This window comes from Salmo salar, chromosome ssa02, assembly GCF_905237065.1.
Source record: "Salmo salar chromosome ssa02, Ssal_v3.1, whole genome shotgun sequence".
Taxonomy (NCBI): domain Eukaryota; kingdom Metazoa; phylum Chordata; class Actinopteri; order Salmoniformes; family Salmonidae; genus Salmo; species Salmo salar.
In genome coordinates, this window is record NC_059443.1 from 85152194 (window position 1) to 85165784 (window position 13591).

At 37.7% G+C, this 13591-nt stretch overlaps 1 protein-coding gene across 1 annotated transcript; it reads left to right on the forward strand.

The window, feature by feature from the left end:
• Positions 1 to 457: 457 nt before the first annotated feature.
• LOC123732458 (gastrula zinc finger protein XlCGF17.1) lies at positions 458 to 13013 on the forward strand. Its single transcript, XM_045711617.1, has 2 exons — positions 458 to 995; positions 11097 to 13013. Exons 1-2 carry the CDS (start codon positions 764 to 766, stop codon positions 11627 to 11629), a joined length of 765 nt encoding a protein of 254 aa, XP_045567573.1. The 5' UTR covers positions 458 to 763; the 3' UTR covers positions 11630 to 13013.
• Positions 13014 to 13591: the final 578 nt, after the last annotated feature.

The window sequence follows — 13591 nt, forward strand, 5'->3', positions numbered from 1 at the left end:
ATCCATCTCGTTCCATATTTTCCCACTGCCGGCCACTGGGCTTTCAATTCAAGGGGCTTTATTGGCATGGGAAACATATGTTAACATTGCCAAAGCAAGTGAAGTAGATAATATACACAAGTGAAATAAACAAAAATTAACAGTAAACATTACACTCACAGAAGTTCCAAAATAATAAAGACATTACATTATTTTGTAGTGAGTGTAAACGCCAAGCGGATGCTTCATATTTATACATCCGGTGAATTATCTGTCTCATTGTTCGGTGGTGATTCTTTCAACATCAGCTAGTCGGTCTTCACTAGTTACCACAGTCATAAAGTCATAATTATGGCAAACCCCATCCATTTCTACAACTTCTCTTCTTAAAATCTGATTTTTAAACCTAACCTTAACCACACTGCTAAGATTATGCCTAATCCTAACCTTAAATTATGACCAAAAAGTAAAATTCTGTTTTCATACATGTTTTACCAATGTTGACTTTGTGGCTGTGGTAACTAGTGACAACGCAGCTGGACAGCCATGTTATTTTATAGTTAAACGACAGTGGTCAGCCACTTCGGTAGCTTGCTAGCTGAAACATTGCAGCTCTTTAGACGCGTTCATGTATATTATCCACTGTGTTTTAAACTCACCTCTGTCGTCTAGCTAGTTATCCCATTTAATTTCATATATACGTTGTTGTTATTAGTCAGCTAACGTAGCTGGCTGGTTAAGTTCACTAGCCTAGCTAGCTAACTGTTAGCTAACATCCCCGACCATGAGTTCACTAAACTACTCTCCTCCTGCTAAAGAAGAGGAGGTCTGCTGGACGGAGAAAGAGGGTCTGTGGCTGAACGTTGTTGTGAAAGAGGAGAAGGAAGAGGAGGATGTCACAGTAACAAAAGTAGAGGATGAGGATGTTTCAGTGAAGGAAGAGAAAGAGGAGGGAGAGATAACTGTCATATTGGAAGAAGAGGAAGAGGAGGATATTGGACATCTGATTAAGCCCAGTAAGTTACTTACTGTCTTAAAACAGAAGCACAATGCAGTTGTTGAACTAAAGGGCAAGGTCACGCTCTCACTATCAAAACAGCCATATCTTTGAACCCTTATTCAAGTTGATGAGACTTTTCGTCAGACTAGATGTTGTATTACTGCCTGTCGCAGGTCGGAGTGCAGTTGTGTGTATTTTGGTCACCCCAAAAAAAGGGTAATGACAAAATGTGAAATTACACCACTATCTAACCCTGTACCTATACCCTATCTACCATCTAACCCTGTACCCATACACTATCTACCATCTAACCCTGTACCCATACACTATCTACCATCTAACCCTGTACCCATACACTAACTACCATCTAACCCTGTACCTATACACACACTATCTACTAGAGGTCGACCGATTAATCGGAATGGCCGATTAATTATGGCCGATTTCAAGCTTTCATAACAATCGGAAATCGGTATTTTTGGCCGCCGATTATTATTTTTTATTTTTAGACCTTTATTTAACTAGGCAAGTCAGTTAAGAACACATTCTTATTTTCAATGACGGCCTAGGAACGGTGGGTTAACTGCCTTGTTCAGGGGCAGAACGACAGATTCTTACCTTGTCAGCTCGGGGATTCAATCTTGCAACCTTACGGTTAACTAGTCCAACGCTCTAACCACCTGCTTTACATTGCACTCCACGAGGAGCCTGCCTGTTACGCGAATGCAGTAAGAAGCCAAGGTTAGTTGCTAGCTAGCATTATACTTATCTTATAAAAAACAATCAATCAATCATAATCACTAGTTAACTACACATGGTTGATGATATTACTAGTTTATCTAGCCTGTCCTGCGTTGCATATAATCGCTTAGGTAAATGTTGCTCCAACCATAAACATCAATGCCTTTCTTAAAATCAATACACAAGTATATATTTTTAAACCTGCATATTTAGTTAATATTGCCTGCTAACATGAATTTCTTTTAACTAGGGAAAATGTGTCACTTCTCTTGCAAACAGAGTCAGGGTATATGCAGCAGTTTGTGCCGCCTGGCTCGTTGCGAACTGTGAAGACTATTTCTTCCTAACAAAGACAGCCGACTTCGCCAAACGGGGGATGATATAACAAAAGCGCATTTGCGAAAAAAGCACAATCGTTGCACGACTGTACCTAACCATAAACATCAATGCCTTTCTTAAAATCAATACACAGAAGTATATATTTTTAAACCTGCATATTTAGCTAAAAGAAATCCAGGTTAGCAGGCAATATTAACCAGGTGAAATTGTGTAATTTTGCGTTCATTGCACGGTATATGCAACAGTTTAGGCCGACTGGCTCGTTGCGAACTAATTTGCCAGAATTTTACGTAATTATGACATCACATTGAAGGTTGTGCAATGTAACAGGAATATTTAGACTTAGCCACTGGTTAGATAAAATACGGAACGGTTCCGTATTTCACTGACAGGAAAAACGTTTTGTTTTCGAGATGATAGTTTCCGGATTCGACCATATTAATGACCTAAGGCTCGTATTTCTGTGTGTTATTATATTATAATTAAGTCTATGATTTGATAGAGCAGTCTGACTGAGCGGTGGTAGGCAGCAGCAGACTCGTAAGCGTTCTTTCAAACAGCACTTTCATGCGTTTGCCAGCAGCCCTTCGCAATGCTTCAAGCATTGCGCTGTTTATGACTTCAAGCCTATCAACTCCCAAGATTAGGCTGGTGTAACCCATGTGAAATTGCTAGCTAGTTAGCCTGGTGCGCGCTATTAGCGTTTCAAACGTCACTCGCTCTGAGACTTGGAAGTGGTTGTTCCCCTTGCTCTACATGGGTAACGCTGCTTCGAGGGTGGCTGTTGTCGATGTGTTCCTGGTTCGAGCCCAGGTAGGAGAGGGACGGAAGCTATACTGTTACACTGGCAATACTAAAGTGCCTATAAGAACATCCAATAGTCAAAAGTATATGAAATACAAATCGTATAGAGATAAATAGTCCTATAATTCCTATAATAACTACAACCTAAAACTTCTTACCTGGGAATATTGAAGACTCATGTTAAAAGGAACCACCAGCTTTCATATGTTCTCATGTTCTGAGCAAGGAACTTAAACGTTAGCTTTTTTAAATGGCACATATTGCACTTTTACTTTCATCTCCAACACTTTGTTTTTGCATGATTTAAACCAAATTGAACATGTTTCATTATTTATTTGAGGCTAAATAGATTTTATTGATGTATTATATTAAGTTAAAATAAGTGTTCATTCAGTATTGTTGTAATTGTCATTATTACAAATAAATAAAACACCTATACACTATCTACCATCTAACCCTGCACCTATACACTATCTACCATCTAACCCTGCACCTATACAATATCTACCATCTAACCCTGCACCTATACACTATCTACCATCTAACCCTGTACCTATACACTATCCCCCAAAACCCACCAGCCCATCCCACTACTTTGGCCCTAAACGATCGTACACCAGGCCGTTGACCTGGGAGACGTAACATAGTAAATGTAAATCCGGAACACTAATTATACTGAACAAAAAATATAAACGCAACATTCTACAATGACCTTTGATATATATTTAATGAGCTGGTACATGGGATCAGACAGCAGCCTCCCATGGTGTCCTTACTACATTATGCTTACTTTTCATAACATACATAGAGACGCCGCAAATTGTTGGTAATGGAAATTACGTGAAAAGTCATGGAGATGTCATGAAATTCCAACTATCAAAATGTGTATGAAACCTGACAATTTGACTACAGGTATTTACTAAAAAAGTAGCTGAAAATATTAACATTTATTAAAATACTGAAAATAAATAGTTTAAACGGGTATTGGGGCAGCAGGTAGCCTAGTTGTTAGAGCTGGCTGGTAACAGAAAGGTTGCTAGACCGAATCCCCGAGCTGACAAGGTAAAAATCTGTCGTTCTGCCCCTGAACAAGGAAGTTAACCCACCGTTCTCCGGTAGCCCGTCATTGTAAAGAAGAATTTGTACTTAACTGACTGCAGGTATTTACAAAAAAAGTAGCTAAAAATATTCACATTTATTAAAATACTTCAAAGAAATCATTTAAATGGGTATTGGGGTGGCAGGTAGCCTAGTTTTAAAAAAAAAGTACATTTTAAAATCCTTCTCCCAAAATGTTTTACATTTATTCAAAAGCTCATCTTCTATCAAAAAATGTTGCTTCTTCTTTCTTTTGTTTCTTCTTTTTACTGCGTGTAGTAACCCTCTTCTTAATGGCATTAGATCTTTTACATTCTGTAAAAGGGGGAGAAATGAGAAACACATCAATTCTGGATCTGACAATAAAAGGCCACTCTAAAATGTTCAGTTTTGTCACACAACACAATGCCACAGATGTATCAAGTTTTAAGGGAGAGCAGTGCAATTGGCATGCTGACTGCAGGAATTTCCACCACAGCTGTTGCCCGAGAGTTGAATTTTAATTTCTCTACAATAAGACACCTCCAACATCATTTTAGAGAATTTAGTGTTGAGTATTTATGGCTGTCATAAAGCCCTTTTCTGGAGGAAAACTCATTCGGATTGGCTGGGCATGGTTCCCCAGTGGGTTGACCTTTGCCCTCCCAGGCCTACCCATTTTTGCTGGCCCTGCCCAGTCATGTAAAATCCATAGGTTAGGGGCTAATTAATTTATTTCAATTGACTGATTTCCTTATTGCATGTTGCGTTTATATTTTGTTCAGTAAATGTAGTAGCTATTTAGCTAAGTGGCTAGCTTCTTCCAAGATCAAACTTTGCTTGGTAACATCAGAGAACCCTCCATCAGAGAATCCCCTCAAGAACCCTGCTGTCTAATATTTGTTTTGTGCGGCAAACTGTGAGTAGCATTTTTGAGTTACTTGTATAACTTTATGGGATATCTGGCCTCCAAATAGTTTAGTTAGTTGTATAACTTTATGAGCTGGGATATCTGGCCTCCAAATAGTTTAGTTACTTGTCTAACTTTATGGGATAGCTGGCCTCCAAATAGTTTAGTTAGTTGTTTAACTTTATGAGCTGGGATATCTGGCCTCCAAATAGTTTAGTTAGTTGTATAACTTTATGAGCTGGGATATCTGGCCTCCAAATAGTTTAGTTACTTGTATAACTTTATGGGATAGCTGGCCTCCAAATAGTTTAGTTAGTTGTTTAACTTTATGAGCTGGGATATCTGGCCTCCAAATAGTTTAGTTACTTGTATAACTTTATGAGCTGGGATATCTGGCCTCCAAATATTTAGTTACTTGTATAACTTTATGAGCTGGGATATCTGGCCTCCAAATAGTTTAGTTAGTTGTATAACTTTATGAGCTGGGATATCTGGCCTCCAAATAGTTTAGTTAGTTGTATAACTTTATGAGCTGGGATATCTGGCCTCCAAATAGTTTAGTTACTTGTATAACTTTATGAGCTGGGATATCTGGCCTCCAAATAGTTTAGTTAGTTGTAAAACTTTATGAGCTGGGATATCTGGCCTCCAAATAGTTTAGTTAGTTGTTTAACTTTATGAGCTGGGATATCTGGCCTCCAAATAGTTTAGTTAGTTGTTTAACTTTATGAGCTGGGATATCTGGCCTCCAAATAGTTTAGTTACTTGTATAACTTTATGAGCTGGGATATCTGGCCTCCAAATAGTTTAGTTAGTTGTTTAACTTTATGAGCTGGGATATCTGGCCTCCAAATAGTTTAGTTAGTTGTAAAACTTTATGAGATTTAGCAAGTGACATCAGTAAGGGTCATATCTTTCACCTGGATTTACCTGGTCAGTCTGTCATAGAAAGAGAAGGTGTTCATAATGTTTTGTACACTCAGTGTATATAGTCTTCTGTCCCTGTAAGTTCACATGTGGAACTGCATGACATTTTCTTACTAAAATGGACCAATCCTGGATCGCCCCCTGTATTATCAGCCACTGAAATAGGAGAGTCTTTGTCCTCTCTCTGTTTGTCTACTCAACCCAGAGTGAAACCAAAACACCCCATGTAGCCAATGGCAACCTGATGACTCAGAGTCACGTCATAAACAAGTAGAATGACCACCGTGGGGAAACAACTGATGTTCACCATCTGGGACCATTCAACAGTCTAGATTTACCAGGTTATTACTAAATAAACTGTTCACCATCTGGGACCATTCAACAGTCTAGATTTACCAGGTTATTACTAAATAAACTGTTCACCATCTGGGACCATTCAACAGTCTAGATTTACCAGGTTATTACTAAATAAACTGTTCACCATCTGGGACCATTCAACAGTCTAGATTTACCAGGTTATTACTAAATAAACTGTTCACCATCTGGGACCATTCAACAGTCTAGATTTACCAGGTTATTACTTAATAAACTGTTCACCATCTGGGACCATTCAACAGTCTAGATTTACCAGGTTATTACTTCTAAATAAACTGTTCACCTTCTGGGACCATTCAACAGTCTAGATTTACCAGGTTATTACTTCTAAATAAACTGTTCACCATCTGGGACCGTTCAACAGCCTAGATTTACCAGGTTATTACTAAATAAACTGTTCACCATCTGGGACCATTCAACAGTCTAGATTTACCAGGTTATTACTAAATAAACTGTTCACCATCTGGGACCATTCAACAGTCTAGATTTACCAGGTTATTACTAAATAAACTGTTCACCATCTGGGACCATTCAACAGTCTAGATTTACCAGGTTATTACTAAATAAACTGTTCACCATCTGGGACCATTCAACAGTCTAGATTTACCAGGTTATTACTAAATAAACTGTTCACCATCTGGGACCATTCAACAGTCTAGATTTACCAGGTTATTACTTCTAAATAAACTGTTCACCATCTGGGACCATTCAACAGTCTAGATTTACCAGGTTATTACTAAATAAACTGTTCACCATCTGGGACTGTTCAACAGTCTAGATTTACCAGGTTATTACTAAATAAACTGTTCACCATCTGGGACCATTCAACAGTCTAGATTTACCAGGTTATTACTTGTAAATAAACTGTTCACCATCTGGGACCATTCAACAGTCTAGATTTACCAGGTTATTACAATATAAACTGTTCACCATCTGGGACCATTCAACAGCCAAGATTTACCAGGTTATTACTAAATAAACTGTTCACCATCTGGGACCATTCAACAGTCTAGATTTACCAGGTTATTACTAAATAATCTGTTCACCATCTGGGACCATTCAACAGTCTAGATTTACCAGGTTATTACTAAATAAACTGTTCACCATCTGGGACCATTCAACAGTCTAGATTTACCAGGTTATTACTAAATAAACTGTTCACCATCTGGGACCATTCAACAGTTTAGATTTACCAGGTTATTACTAAATAAACTGTTCACCATCTGGGACCATTCAACAGTCTAGATTTACCAGGTTATTACTAAATAAACTGTTCACCATCTGGGACCATTCAACAGTCTAGATTTACCAGGTTATTACTAAATAAACTGTTCACCATCTGGGACCATTCAACAGTCTAGATTTACCAGGTTATTACTAAATAAACTGTTCACCATCTGGGACCATTCAACAGTCTAGATTTACCAGGTTATTACTAAATAAACTGTTCACCATCTGGGACCATTCAACAGTCTAGATTTACCAGGTTATTACTAAATAAACTGTTCACCATCTGGGACCATTCAACAGTCTAGATTTACCAGGTTATTACTAAATAAACTGTTCACCATCTGGGACCATTCAACAGTCTAGATTTACCAGGTTATTACTAAATAAACTGTTCACCATCTGGGACCGTTCAACAGTCTAGATTTACCAGGTTATTACTAAATAAACTGTTCACCATCTGGGACCATTCAACAGTCTAGATTTACCAGGTTATTACTTGTAAATAAACTGTTCACCATCTGGGACCATTCAACAGTCTAGATTTACCAGGTTATTACAATATAAACTGTTCACCATCTGGGACCATTCAACAGCCAAGATTTACCAGGTTATTACTAAATAAACTGTTCACCATCTGGGACCATTCAACAGTCTAGATTTACCAGGTTATTACTAAATAATCTGTTCACCATCTGGGACCATTCAACAGTCTAGATTTACCAGGTTATTACTAAATAAACTGTTCACCATCTGGGACCATTCAACAGTCTAGATTTACCAGGTTATTACTAAATAAACTGTTCACCATCTGGGACCATTCAACAGTCTAGATTTACCAGGTTATTACTAAATAAACTGTTCACCATCTGGGACCATTCAACAGTTTAGATTTACCAGGTTATTACTAAATAAACTGTTCACCATCTGGGACCATTCAACAGTCTAGATTTACCAGGTTATTACTAAATAAACTGTTCACCATCTGGGACCATTCAACAGTCTAGATTTACCAGGTTATTACTAAATAAACTGTTCACCATCTGGGACCATTCAACAGTCTAGATTTACCAGGTTATTACTAAATAAACTGTTCACCATCTGGGACCATTCAACAGTCTAGATTTACCAGGTTATTACTAAATAATCTGTTCACCATCTGGGACCATTCAACAGTCTAGATTTACCATGTTCTTACTAAATAAACTGTTCACCATCTGGGACCATTCAACAGTCTAGATTTACCAGGTTATTACTAAATAAACTGTTCACCATCTGGGACCATTCAACAGCCTAGATTTACCAGGTTATTACTAAATAAACTGTTCACCATCTGGGACCATTCAACAGCCTAGATTTACCAGGTTATTACTAAATAAACAAAACACTTTTTGGGGTTCTCATAGGCTTACAATTGTTGTTTTGAATATTGCTTGAACAGCCGCTAAGATAATATTTAGTTTCTGATAGTTGCAAAATACCTATTTTGGATGCAGCCGTTGTTAGCCTGAATGCTAATGCTCACTGACATGCTTGTAGCAAAGCTAGCCAAAGATAATTTTACTGGTTGAAGTTGAAGTGTTTTTTAAGTATTGTTACAAACAGAGTAAAAACTCACCGAAGACTAGAAAAAAGATAAAACCAAGTTTATACACCCACTGGGTCATACAGCTGCAAAGACCATATTTTTACAGAAGCGCATATATTTATACCCTCCTACTACGCAGAGTCAACTCCTTGCTAGTCAGGACAGCCAATACATCTCTGTTGCTAGTCAGGACAGCCAATACATCTCTGTTGCTAGTCAGGACAGCCAATACATCTCTGTTGCTAGTCAGGACAGCCAATACATCTCTGTTGCTAGTCAGGACAGCCAATACATCTCTGTTGCTAGTCAGGAACTTCATTGGCTCCTGTCACCGGTGTAGTCATGGCCCCACCTCCTGCTAGAATGTGTGCATGTAAGTATAAATGTGTGCAACAGGACTGTTCCTTCTCACGTCACCTGACCTGACCTCGGGCCGAATCCCTACTCCACAGCTGTCAGTGACTGAAACCAGACTGTTACCCTTTGCCTCCCTCCTTTGGAGCAATGAGATTTAACAATAACATGTTTTGACTTTTCTGCACTCCCCCTTATCTCACTCAGTAACTTTCCATCCGCCTCGTTCTTATCCACCCTCCATTGACCTCAACACATACATTCATTATACATGTAAAGTAATCAATAAGTTCTGGTATGGTAACACGAATAGTTACATTCAAGATAGAATTCAACGGTATAAAGCAGTTGATTTGAAACGGCTTACAATTGTTGTTTTTATTGTTGCTTGAAGATAATATTTGGTTGTGATAGTTGCAAAATACCTATTTTGGACACAGCAGTTGTTAGCTTGAATTGTAATGCTAGGCTGGTAGCAAAGCTAGCCAAAGAGCATTTTACTGGTGTTTTGAAGTTTAAAGCAGTTGAATTGCGAGGATGACACAAACATTATATTAAGCAGGACATTCAAACGAGCCTTACGATTCTAATCCAAAAGTAATGTGAAATGCACTCATAAGCAACCTGGAAATGGAGGCTATATTTGCTGTCAGCCTATGAGAACTCCCCTGAGTTTTCCCCCACAGTGGTGAATTAGTGAATAGACACAGAGCTTAATGTGAGTTTCCTTGAGTAGCACTCCTGATCTTGCGATGTAATTTTCAGAATACATTGTGAAAACTAAAATCTTCGCTCACCATTTTTGCTCCAGGCAGATATACTACATCCATAACTAGTGGTTTCCTCATTACCAGATATACTACATCCATAACTAGTGGTTTCCTCATTACCAGATATACTACATCCATAACTAGTGGTTTCCTCATTACCAGATATACTACATCCATAACGAGAGGTTTCCTCATTACCAGATATACTACATCCATATCTAGTGGTTTCCTCATTACCAGATATACTACATCCATAACTAGTGGTTTCCTCATTACCAGATATACTACATCCATAACGAGAGGTTTCCTCATTACCAGATATACTACATCCATAACTAGTGCTTTCCTCATTACCAGATATGCTACATCCATATCTAGTGGTTTCCTCATTAGCAGATATACTACATCCATAACTAGTGGTTTCCTCATTAGCAGATATACTACATCCATAACTAGTGGTTTCCTCATTACCAGATATACTACATCCATAACTAGTGGTTTCCTCATTACCAGATATACTACATCCATAACTAGTGGTTTCCTCATTACCAGATATACTACATCCATAACTAGTGGTTTCCTCATGACCAGATATACTACATCCATAACTAGTGGTTTCCTCATTACCAGATATACTACATCTATAACTAGTGGTTTCCTCATTAGCAGGGAGGAGTTTCTACAACCAAATTGCATGTGCATCGCCCTCATGCAGTAATTTTAGCAAACACAGAAAGGGGCCTATATTGGTGATTAGAAGTAGTGTAGCTCACTGCCTAAGGTTTCTGCAACTGTAATACTGTATTTCTAGCCTACAGTCATCCAATATACTTATGTGGAAAAAATAAGACTAAATATGGCTGTTGTTGCTTGCTTGCCTGTCTTAAGACAATTGTTAAATAAGTTTGTACACAACATCATGGGCATCACCTTTTAGCTAAAATAAACAGTGGATTTCTGTTGTTGTGGCCTTTAACCATCTGTCTGACTTTGTTGTTCACACAGGAGAGAGACGGGACTATCGTGGATCCTCTGGGGTACCTCAACAACCTCAGGAAGCAGAGAAGAGACTCTCCACATCAGAACACCTCAAGAAACACCAACGGAAACCCACAGGGAAGAAACTTCACCGCTGCTCTGACTGTGGGAAGAGTTATTCAAGATCAGATTCACTTAAAGTACACCAGAAAATTCACACTGGAGATAAATCCCATTGCTGCTCAGACTGTGGGAAGAGTTACTCCAGATCAGATTCACTAAAAGTACACCAGAGAATTCACACTGCAGAGAAAACGTATAGCTGTGATCAATGCACGAAAAGTTTTACTTCACCTAGCCAGCTGACTATACACCAGAGAACACACACAGGAGAGAAACCTTTCCACTGCTCTGACTGCGGAAAGAGTTTTGTTATCGCAGGAAATTTAAAATCACACCAGAGAACACACACAGGAGAGAAGCCTTATAGCTGTAATCAATGTGGGAAGAGTTTTGCTTACTCAAGCAGCCTGATAGCACATTTAAAAACACACACATGAGAGAATCTACTGCGCTGACTATGGGGAGACCTTTTCAGAATCACCTACATTACAATCACAGCAGAGAATTTACACAGGAAAGAAATCTTATAGTATTTTAATTAATAATGTCACAATGTAGAATCCCAAATGTTTGCCCCCTGTTCTATTGATTTCAGCATGATATGGATATTAGGGGGAAAAAATCCAGGCTCTGAATTGAAAGAGTACTATTTATGTGATTAACAAAAAACTGATTAACAAAAAAAAGTGTTGCGTTACACTTACCTCGTTGGTGACCCACTTCAATCAAAATATAACACTTCCAAATGTAGCTAGCTGTTCTCTACAAATTGTCCTCTAACCAGTGATTCCGTGTGGTGTTTGAGCTGTTAGTTTTCACAGGACGTTCAACCTCATCTCCCCCCACTTGCTCAATTGATTTCAATGTGATATCGTTGAGTGATGCCAAGTAAGTGTTGCGCTTCTCTTCGGTTTGGGGACCTCTACATTTAAATGCATCACTCCAAGATGTAGCTGACTGTCTTCTGCAGGTTGTCCTCTAACCAGTGAGGTAAAAGATATCGCCCATTTCCATGTGTTTTTTTAGTTGTGTTAGTTTCAACAGCACGTACAACCTGATTTTTATCCGATCGATGTCCGTAATTTATTGCTACTTGTCAAAACAACAGTGTTTTTGGTGCTTGTGCAGTTTATAAGGATCTTGTTTAAAAAAAAAATGAAAGGAATATGATTATTATTGTGTTTGTGTATATAGTACATTTTTTGTTTTAGATTTTCAATATATCACAAACTGTTTCTGCATATTGGTTATTGATTTGGACACGTTAAAAATGTTTTGACTTTGGGATATCCTAGCAACATGTCATTGAAAAGACGTTGAAAAAAAGACCGAAGTTCAATCTACGTTTTTTTTGTTGAAGTATTAAAGACTTATTTCTTTTCAACGTTTTTTACTTTTATATTATCCCATTCCTCACCATTAAGTTAATTATTGCCAATATATATTAACAAAGGGGTGTACATTCGGTTTTGATATTTCAATATATTTACATTTCATGTAACATTTTAGCAATCATAATTATTTATGCAACCAACTGACAATTTGTTTTTACGATTATATTGTTGACTAACAATGTGGTAAAACAAGTTTATATTTTTGGTTGGATATTACATCCTATTCTTACTATTTTAATCAATGTAATTTCCTTAGAATGCTCATTAGTTTTTCAGTTTTATTGTTCTTTAGTTTTTTATCCTCTTATGTTTGTTTTGTAGTAAATATTACAGTTTTTATTTTCATTCGATTTTTTTTCTTTGAAGCGCATTGCTTTGCATCCATGTCTGAAATGTGCTCTATAAATAAAACTTGATTTGATTTGAACATATTGCAAAACAAATTAACCCAATGACTGACCGACCAATCAACAGACTTTTGCAAAACCAATGAACAAATATGTGTAAAAGCAACACACATCTTGATATGAAAACAGTATCAATTCTGTTTTTATGTCAAAATAGCGCAGTTTATTACTTTCAAACAATCCAGTACATTTTTGTTGAAAATGAAAAATCAACAATACGTCAAAGGATTCAACTACTGAAACAAACAAATGGATCAAACAGATCAATCCCACTTTTCCAGCCTGCTGAAGGTGTGGTGGAGTGGTAAACACCACCCCCGGCTCTACCAGGGACTTGAGGTGGTCTCCCACAGCTCTGCTTATGTCATGTTCTGTGGCCTTGCTGTTCCATTTCTTGACTGCCCCTGCAGCACAGAAAGAAACACATTTAGTCATATTATACTGAACAAAATATAAACGCAACATGTAAAGTTTTGGTCCCATGTTTCATGAGCTGAAATAAAAGATCCTAGAAACTTTCCAAATGCACAAAAAGTATATTTCTTTATAATGTTGTGCACAAATTTGTTTACATTCCTGTTGGTGAGCATTTCTCCTT

What these genes read in the sequence shown, in the direction of transcription:
- LOC123732458 (XM_045711617.1), top strand. Translation starts at nt 764, where the DNA reads ATGAGTTCACTAAACTACTCTCCTCCTGCTAAAGAAGAGGAGGTCTGC. An exon ending in TGGACATCTGATTAAGCCCA is followed by an intron (nt 996 to 11,096) that starts GTAAGTTACTTA and finishes TTGTTCACACAG; the next exon opens with GAGAGAGACGGGACTATCGT.